General features: G+C 34.4%; 1 protein-coding gene across 1 annotated transcript; it reads right to left on the bottom strand.

Moving 5' to 3' along the window:
* Positions 1 to 5,689: 5,689 nt before the first annotated feature.
* LOC139898724 (pentatricopeptide repeat-containing protein At1g80270, mitochondrial-like) lies at positions 5,690 to 9,615 on the bottom strand. Its single transcript, XM_071881492.1, has 3 exons — positions 9,581 to 9,615; positions 8,485 to 8,998; positions 5,690 to 6,973 (listed from the first exon to the last, which is right to left on the bottom strand). The coding sequence occupies exons 1-3, from the start codon at positions 9,613 to 9,615 to the stop codon at positions 5,726 to 5,728; spliced, it is 1,797 nt and encodes a 598-aa protein (XP_071737593.1). The 3' UTR covers positions 5,690 to 5,725.
* Positions 9,616 to 10,270: the final 655 nt, after the last annotated feature.

Genomic DNA, 10,270 nt, shown 5'->3' with positions numbered 1-10,270 from the left:
AAAAAGAAGGCAAGATTGGTTGTAGATGGTAATAGACAAAGGTATGGGATAGATTATGAAGAGACCTTTGCACCTGTTGCAAAAATGGTAACAGTAAGATCTCTTCTTGCTGTTGCTGCAATGTATGATTGACCTTTATGTCAAATGGATGTATCCAATGCATTTTTACATGGTGATTTGTTAGAAGAAGTGTACATGAAAATGCCACTTGGATATGCTGGAAAAAGGGAGCATATACAGGATATTCCAGCAGAAAAGTCAAAAGTTCGTAAACTCAAAAAGTCTCTATATGGGCTTAAACAAGCTCATAGACAATGGTTTTGCAAAGCTTTCATTTGCTTTATTGTCTTTTGGTTATGTTCAATCAAAAGCAGATTATTCATTGTTCACCAAGAAAGATGATTCACTGTTTACAGTTGTTTTGTGTTATGTGGATGATTTATTGATCACTGGAAGCAGTTCTGTTCATATTCAACAGTTAAAGGACAATTTGAAGTCAATTTTTCATATGAAAGACTTAGGTGAGCTAAGCTATTTCTTGGGATTGGAAGTTTCTAAAACTGATCAAGGGGTGTTTATCTCTCAGAAAAAGTATACAATGAATCTTTTAAAAGAAAATGGTGTGTTAAATAGTAGACCCTACAAACTGCCATTAGATCTAAATGCCAAGTTGCAGGCTAATGTTGGCACTCCTATGTCTGATCCAGAAGTTTATAGAAGGCTCATTGGTCATCTCATCTATTTGACTGTCACTAGACCTGATATTTGTTACAGTGTACAATTGCTAAGTCAATTTATGCAATCACCTACATCTGTTCATTTTCAGGCTGCTAAACATCTTTTGAGGTATTTGTTAAATGCTCCATCTCAAGGTGTTCTTCGTGCAAAGAATTCTTCAGTCCCACTTAAAGCATAATGTGATTCAGATTGGGCAAGTTGCCCTATGACAAGAAGATCTACTACATGTTACAATATTCTTTTAGGTGATTCACCTGTTTCATGGAAATCATGGAAACAAGGTGTTGTATCTTGATCATCTGCTGAAGCAGAGTATAGAGCAATGGCATTGACCTGTTGTGAGGTTACTTGGCTTGTGTCTTTATTAAAAGATATGGGGTTGACTGATTTAGGTCCAGTTGAGCATCATTGTGATAATCAAGCAGCTCTTCATATTGCTGCTAACCCTGTATTCCATGCTCACACAAAACATATAGAGGTCAATTGTCACTTTGTTCGAGATTAGATTAAAATTGGTGCGATTAAACCCTCTTATGTTCATACAAAATCTCAATTGGCTGATGTTTTCACTAAAATTGTTACTGTTGATCAACATAAGAAGCTTCTTGGCAAGTTAGGAGTTCGTTAATTCATCACTCTTAACTTGAAGGGGAGTATTGAAGCTGATTAGTTTATGAATCTGATGTACATGGACTATTATAGCACATTTTCAGAAGTTTATATGTACATTGGCTATTCTTGTAATTATGCTATAGTGTAAGGGCCTGTTCTGGTCAATTTTGTAATCAGGTCTGTTAGAAGTTGTTAGGGTTTATTAGTGACAGTTAGGTTAGATGGCTAGAATATATGTCAATGTATGTCTGTATCATTAATTCAATTGAAGAGAATCCAATTGCAATTGTACAAATCTTGTTAATCTTCTCAGCAGCACTTAAAGCAACGCCTTTAACTTGCGCTTCACAGAGATCTTCACCCACAGACGACTACCAACATCTTCCAAATCGAGCCGAACAACATCGTCACTAACCACCCCTACCGGCCACCGCGTATAAAAGCCGCTTGAATTTTAACGAGGTGATTGGAATAGTATAACAGAAAAGGAATAGGAGTGACAAGACTAACAACATCCGGAACAACAACGCCAACATCACTTTGATTCAAACCCCTCAAAATCGAACAATTAGATAAATAATAGTTTCGGAGTAATGAGACAAATGATTTAGATAGATAAAATGGTATTACCCCTTAATATCAAATACTTAAAATTCTATTTGATATTAATGATTTTTCATCCCCCTCAAAACAAATGTTCAACACAATATGCACAATGATGACTATAGGTGCACAAAAAAATGGGATCCGAAAAAAATACGAAAAAAAATCCGGAACCGAATCTGAAAGGATCCGGTTTGTGTCAGAACCGGAATCATTTTACCCCTACAAGTGTAGTATAAATAGATGGTATTGGGTTTTGGTTGAAAGCACGCCATCTAATTCTCTCTATTCTCTTTAAAACTCAAAATACTCTATAATTACACTATAATTACTCACTAAACTCTACTTACTAATCCTATAATGGATAATTCACAAGCATCTGCTTCCGATTCCGCTTCCGTTGCAACATCTTCACAACGTTATACCAACAACGATGTTCATATGATCAAAAATACGAGTCGAAATGGTGACATTTGGTCTAATTTCGACTTGTGCGTGATGAACGATAATCAAGAAAGAGCTCGTTGTAAGAGATGTTTTAAGTTCCTAGGTGTTTCGGGTAACTCTGCGTAAAGAAAACATCTTGAAAAAAGTTGTAAAGGAACCGTTCAAGAAGACCCGACACAACTTACACTTGGTCGGGATGGTTCGATTTTTTTTTACGATCAAGAAGCTCTTCGTGAAGATTTGACAAGGTTTGTCATTCAACAAGGGCTTCCTTTCAACAACTTCGACAATCCAAAGCTTACGGAGCTAATTTGGAACCGACTACAACCGCGACATAACAATGCAAATCGTACTACTCTAAGACGTGACGCTTTTAAATTATGGAAAAAAGCTAAAAATGATATAATTGAAGGTTTTCGAACATATAAACATAAAGTTTCTATAACTTGTGATGTTTGGACCGCACCACACGGAACGGCAAATTCTTATTTAGCCGTTACCGCTCATTGGTTTCATCCCGATTCGTGGTTATTAATGAAACGGACTATCGCTTTTAAATTATTTGCTTATCCGCATAATGGTAATAATTTAAGAAAAATTATACAAGACACTTTGATTGAATATAATTTAATCGATAAATTTTTTACTATTTCGCTAGATAATACTTCTAATAATACTAGCGCCATGGATATGTTAAAAATACGAATACACCCAATTTTAAATGGTGCGTTTTTACATACACGTTGTGTTGCTCATATTATAAACTTGGCCGTTCAAGATTGTTTAACTTATTGTAGTGCGTTAAAAGATAAATTTAGAAAATTATTAGTAACGATATATCGTACGAGCAACGAACGACATAAAAACTATAAAAGTTTCGTTAAAACTTATAATGACACTTGGTTAGGTCCTTATTTTGATAATAATACTAGGTGGAATTCTACTTGTCATATGTTTGAAAATATATTACGACAAAAAGAAACTTTAATCGGTTTTAATAATAGACTAATTAGAAAGGGATATTCCAAACCAATTGATAACGACGAATGGGATGACTTGGAAGCATTAACAAATTTTTTTTACAAGTTTTTTAAAGAGGCAACGACAAAAGTTTCGGGTGTTTATTACCCAACTAGCTCACTAGTTTTACAACAACTTTATATAATGACGGGAAAAAATTAACGAATTTGCGAACTCAAATAATCGTATTTTTAGACAAACCGTTTTTCACATAAGAAAAAAACTAAAAATATATTTTGGAACAATACCTAAAGTTTTTTATTTGCTGCCGCACTTGACCCGAAAATCAATTTTAATGGGGTGGATCTTTTGAAGACAACAATATACCAAAATTTGGATTGTTTGAGATGAACCCAAAATTTGGATTGTATTCATGGTCCCGAAGACGACGAACCCAACTATATAAGCAACCAAACATACGAATTTAATAACACCTTTGAGCAATTATTTTCAATTTATGCAACAACTTATGGTCGACAAGCAAACCCAATTGTTGACCAATTTGAGAGCGGATCATCTTCTCAAAATGCCCGAGACCTTAATATAAGTCTTTTTAACCAATTACGTAAAGACGCTTCGAAACGTGCCCGAACATCGGCACCCACAATTGAGTTGGGAAATTACAAGATTGGAAACTTTGCACTAAATATGAATCCCGATCAATTTCACAACTTTGATGTTTTGGCTTGGTGGAAAACAAAAAAAAACACCTATCCAATAATATCCGTTATGGTTCGTGACATATTAGCCGTTCAAGCTTCAACCGTAGCTTCTGAATCGGCTTTTTCTCTTAGCGGTCGAATTATTTCGGAAAGAAGGTCAAGACTTACCCCCCAAGCCGTGGAAGTATGCGTATGTTTGAAGGATTATTTGGACGGGGTAGATAGGATACAAGATCAAACGTCATTAGAATGTCCGTTAGATAATGACGTTGAAGATTTTATAGAGATGGAAGAAATGGAAGCGGGATTATCACCTTCATCAACCGAAGGAAATACCGAGACTGAAGTGGAGGAAGGTGAATATGATCCCATTAACATGGACGAATATATTGCAAATTACCAACGAACATTTGCGACTGTTGATGACCCCGAATTTGAAGCAAGTGAACAATATTACGAACGACGAAGGCAAGACGAGTGATGTATAATGGGTGATGGCAATGCCGAAACTCGATATACTTTGCTCGTAATATATTATCGGGTGATGGCCATGCCAAAGCTTGAATAATGTATTAACTTTTGTATACTTATAGTTGTAACTTGTATCGTTCAAATAAATGTATTGTTATTGTTATTTATATTATTTATAGTGGTTAATCATTTAAATAAAAATGTTGTTATTTATATTATTTATAATGTTAAGCGTTATAAATTATAATTATATTATTTATAGTTGTTTAAGTGTTATACCTTTTGTTTATATTGATTATATTATTGTTGTTCAAAAGTTATAAAAATCGAACCGGTAAAAATATAATCGGTAAAAATCAAAATCCGACAAAGATCTTAGTCCGAAAAAAATCTGGTCGAGATCCGAAAAAATCCGATTCCGAAAAAAATCCGAAAAAAACCGACCCCGAGAACCGAATCCGGAACCGGATTTGGAAAAATCCGGATTTTTTGTCCGGTTTTTTAAAATCCGGATCCAGTCCGGATCCGGTTTTTGTGCATCTATAATGATGACCTAAGTACCCCAACCCACACTGCCTCAATATTTCCCAAAATATAGTAAAATTACTAACAAGTCAATAATCATGCATAACACGATCCAACAAATCCTAATCCAAACTCATATATAATCACCACATGACTTGACCTTACTGACATACCAGAGCCAGTAGTCATCTACTCACTGGCCTCAAAATGGGTATGCAAGACAGAGTGACAATATAACATGTGATTAGGAAGATGACGAAACCCCATGTCTAATAATTCCCCAAATATTGCAATATCATGTATAATAGCCATGTAAGTAAACTAGGGTTGACACGTACAAGCTATATATCAACTTCCTAAGCTTTACATAAAGCAAAAATCAATACATTTTCAGTACTTCAATAGTCTCATGATCAAGAGGTATATTTATATATAATCAAATCAAACATCACTAGTAGCATATCTTAAGATGACCAGAGAAAAAGTTAGGAAACGGTAACTGGATAACCCGGTTAGTCCGCGTACATCTGAGTAAAAATGCTAATGGGGAAAACCTTATCCAAAAATCCGAATATCCAGACATGGCTTCCAGATTTCAATACTAAACACCTAAGTAAAAAAACATACCCTAATTGATAGTTACCTTATTAATCAAGCAGATCAGAAACCGCAGTTTTCTTAAACGCATCCACCTTATCCAACTGCCCAACCAACAATTTACTAGGAAAAACATTGTCAGCCTTCAACCTCTCTCTAAACCCATAACCCGGAGCTTTAGCATTTATGTACGTCTGCAAAAGAGAATTATACATCCTATACGTCGATATATAACCATCTTTCTTCATCCTATGAAAATTTTTCTCTGCATTATGTATATCTCCTCGTTTAGCATACTCGTCCAATATCATCGTATAAGTGACATACCATGGTTTCGCATTAATCTTCATTGAAGCATTACTCAAAAATAAATCAGCTTTTTCAATTTCCCCTAATTCTAAGTGAAGTTTGACTAAAGCATCCCAAGTCAACGGCCCAATTCGACACCCACTATTACTCATTTGTTTTACAAGATCTTTTCCCTTATCTAACATCTTATTATCAGCATAGACTTTTAACATACACGCGTAATTCTTAGCCGGGAGCTTTTCCCATTTCTCTGACATTTGGTCAAACACGGTTTCTGCTGAGTCAACGTCCCTTAATTTTCCAAAAGCCTCGATAGCTCTCATGCATTCTTCTAAACTGGGATTCGATTCACATACCCCCCAAACTCGTTTAACATCATCCAAGCTTCCAAGTAACGAATAAAGTGAAAGTAAAGACGAAAATGCCCTTCGGTTTACATTCAAATTACTTCCTTCCATTTCGTTCAAAACCACTTTTGCTTTTTCAGTTACACCTTTGTAGATATATTCCCGAGCTAAAACCGCTTGTATTTTAAAATCGGGTTCAAGACCCTCAGATTTCATAGTTTCAAGAACTTGTTCCATCCCAATAAGGTCATTAGACTCACCTTTAGTTTTTATCAATAATCTATACGTTAAGAGTGACGGTTTTAAGTTTTCTTTTTTCATTAATAATAGTACATCAGCTATTTTTTTCTTGTCGGTTCGCTTGTACGAAATGATCAACTGGTTACAAATAAAGATGGTGATGGGTAGCTTGAGTTCTTTCATTTTGTTAACGATTTGCTCTGCTTTTTTCATGTTGGTGTTGAGTACAGCATTAGCTAAAAAGGTTCCATAGAGTATTTCACCTTTAAAAGATTCTGGGATTATGTTAAAATAGCTTTCTGCTTTGTGAAACCCACGCATTTTGGCAATAAAATCGATGCGAGAAGCATAATCTCGTTCTCCAAATTCTATATTTTCTTGTGATTCCAACCATTTTAAGAGCTACAAAAAAATGAAGTAAATTAACTCATAGACTAGATAAAGACATAGTAATTACTAAAAGTACATAAAAACATACATATACAAAGATACCTACAAGGTGTAAAGACGCATGATGTAGACAAGTCGGTCAGGACCTTGAAAGGTCGAGTCGGTCAAGAGAGGGTCGAGATGAGCGTTGACCAACGTTGACTTTTATATGAAAATATATTAAATATAAATACTCCAAACATTAATATTTTTAAAAAAATAAATGATTCACAAATAAGATGATGAGGTGTTAGTTTATAAGTAGTATATAGGTTTTTATAATGTTTTCTATAATTATAATGCATTTATGTATTTATTAATTTTACTATGTAAATCGGTGTTTTTCCTCCTAATTATGATTGGGTTTGGGATTTTCGTTTCCACTAGAACAAGGCCAGACAATTCAACTGACATTGACCGACTTTGACCTGACTTTTAGTGATGACCAACTAATTAGATGGTTTTGAGTGAAACGGGATGGGCTAGTCGCCAAACCGCCGCCACGGCCTAAAACCATATTCATTGACAAGTCACATAATAGCTTAAATACAGTCACATAATAGAAAAAACAGAAGTAAGGGTTCAATCATGGAATAAAGATCTACCTAGTAACCAATTTTTTGAAATAAACCATTTACAAGACTTTTATGCATTGAACATACACTTTGGATATACATGGCAAAGGGGTCAGATTGGGTCGGTTTGGGTAACAGGTCAAAACAACTTTGGGTTAAAATGGGTCATGGGTCAAACGGGATAAAAAAATTTAAACGGAATCCAATTGGGTCAGGTCGGGTTGGCTAAGGAGTCGAAACGGGTCATGGGTCAAATGGGTTAAACGTGTAAAACGAGTCATATACTTTTACATTTAATTTTTTACATTTATTACTGTATATAATTTTAATTATTATTATTTATTTATATTTTATTTTATATATATAAACATATTAATATACATAATAAATGATATAACTATGAATGCTTTTATAAATGAAACTTGTTATGGTCGACCCATTTGACCCATTCACAAGACCCATTAGACCTCTCTGTTTGTTGAGCTTTAGGATTTGGTACCAATTAGACCCGTTTCTTTAAATTTTGTATAGGACCCAATAGGTTGAAGGGAAACCCATTGGAACTTTTTTTAAATTTTGGTTTATATTGTCGGGCCTGATTTTTCTCAAGACCCAATTAACCCGAAAGCTTAACCCAATTGACCAAAATTCGAGAGTACGGGTCTCAATTGCCAGGTATAACTTTGGATGACTTTAGACTACTTTGACCTGGTTTCCTTCAAAATTATTTGACATTCAATTTATTTGAACCGCTAGTGATAAAATATAACATAAATCAACCCGTTTACGAGTATATGAGTTGAAATCCCCAACTCTGTGACTACCATTTAGATTATTCACAACACAATTATCACTTCAAAACACCTCAAAAAGTCAACATGCATGAATAACTTGATTATATTAACGTACCTGCAAACCTCTCCCATACATCTTCCTCCGTCGTAGCTCAGGAATCGCACGTGATATCTCCGATCTACACACATCATGTCCTTCTTCAACCCACCTATCTAAAGATTTTTCAACATTTATCGATGTTGAATTAACGATAACGTTAAACAATTCTAAAGAACCTCTTTTTCCTTCACCGTTATTTTTCCCTACCTGTTCTCCAAGCTCATTTTCAAATTCAGACAATTCAGATTCAGACGATTCAGATTCAGACAATTCAGATTCAGAAGTCAGTTTAGTATCAACTTCATAAGAATTTTTCTCCCTACTGTTTTCTGTTCCAGCTTGTGATGAAAAGCTTAGACTCCTTATAAGAAGGATTTGATTGCGGACTGAAAATGTGTTTAAAAGGTGGGACCTATCTGATATATGTGGTGTAGGGTCACCAGGCACACCATTGTTTGTGTAACTAGATCTTGCTGGTTCAAATGTAGCAGTGAAAACATGAAATGTTACAGATGAAACAGGTCGGCACCTGGATAAGAATTCAATTGGTTACTTCATAAACAAAAGCCAATTGAATTGAATGCATAATAAAAAGAAACTGAAAACCATGGATGAAATGTTTGCAAAAGCTTAAAATGATCGCCCAATAAACAGTTGTAAGAAAGCTTATGATGAATATTATCATTAAGATAATATTAACATACTCCTAGGTTTAGTAGTTTGACTGCATCTTTAAGTGCTTATAGCCACCAGAAGTACTAATAAAGTAATAAGCACCACTCCCAAACTATTTAATTATGATTATTATTTATTTCACATTACATCACTGGGAATATTCACTGGATCCCTAATATAAACATACAATTTGTTTGAACATGACAAGCAACTAGATTACTTTGAGAATAATCAACAGCATATAATCAGAGTAATAATAAATAATGCTAACTAAATTACACTTTGTCGCAAGGATGAAACAAAATAATACAAACTCCAATATCAGATTTCAGCATATAATGTAACAATTAATAATTGAGTTTGGGTTTTAATAAAAATGAAACATAATAAAATCAATTTGCAGGTATTATTTGAATTCACAGAGATGAGAAATTACTTGATGCGAGCAGAAGCTTTACGAATCGCTAACATTATGATAATGATGATGACTTAATTGAATGTTGAAACTTGAGACTTTTAAATGATGGTGATTATACGATTAGAGAAAAAAATGTAAACAGAAATGATACAAGTATAAAACCCTTTTTGCTCTTAAACCACTAAAATGGAACTTCCTTTTTTTTTTTTTTTTTAAAGCAAGTAATATTAATTCATCACGAAATGTTACAAGGTTTTCAATGGTTTGCGAAATGAGCAAACCAAATCAAAGAAAACACACAAAGATACTCTAATTACACGAGAAAGAAAAAATATGAAGGATTATGCTATGTTGAGATATGAACTTGGATCATTTAACCAAGTTAACCAATCTAATTTTCTTCGCTTCGATCTTTTCGAAATCCATTCAAACGCCTTGACTTGAATTTCGTTTAAGGCGACGGAAGGATTCCAATTTTTGCCCCGAAAAACTTTTTCATTCATATTTCTCCATATTAGATACGCGGTAACTCATTCGACCGCTTGCCATATTTTAGATCCAAACATCGATGAAGAATTAGGTCCATTGCCGCGAAAAACCTCATTAATACTAAGGTTTGTCATACTTCCAAAGCCCCACCAAGCAAAAACACGATCCCATACGTCAATAGCACTTTTACAAAATATTAGGGAGTGGTCAACGGATTCT

This window comes from Rutidosis leptorrhynchoides, chromosome 3, assembly GCF_046630445.1.
Source record: "Rutidosis leptorrhynchoides isolate AG116_Rl617_1_P2 chromosome 3, CSIRO_AGI_Rlap_v1, whole genome shotgun sequence".
Taxonomy (NCBI): domain Eukaryota; kingdom Viridiplantae; phylum Streptophyta; class Magnoliopsida; order Asterales; family Asteraceae; genus Rutidosis; species Rutidosis leptorrhynchoides.
The sequence above is the reverse complement of the archived record's forward strand: the minus strand, read 5'-3'. Positions and strand labels throughout refer to the sequence as shown.

Excerpts from the sequence above, each read along its gene's own strand:
- LOC139898724 (XM_071881492.1), bottom strand. The coding sequence starts at position 9,615 with ATGTTAGCGATTCGTAAAGCTTCTGCTCGCATCAA. Across the intron at positions 8,999-9,580 it reads AAAGCTTCTGCTCGCATCAA|GTGCCGACCTGTTTCATCTG; the intron begins GTAATTTCTCAT and ends ATTCTTATCCAG. Across the intron at positions 6,974-8,484 it reads TGTATGGGAGAGGTTTGCAG|CTCTTAAAATGGTTGGAATC; the intron begins GTACGTTAATAT and ends ATTTTTTTGTAG.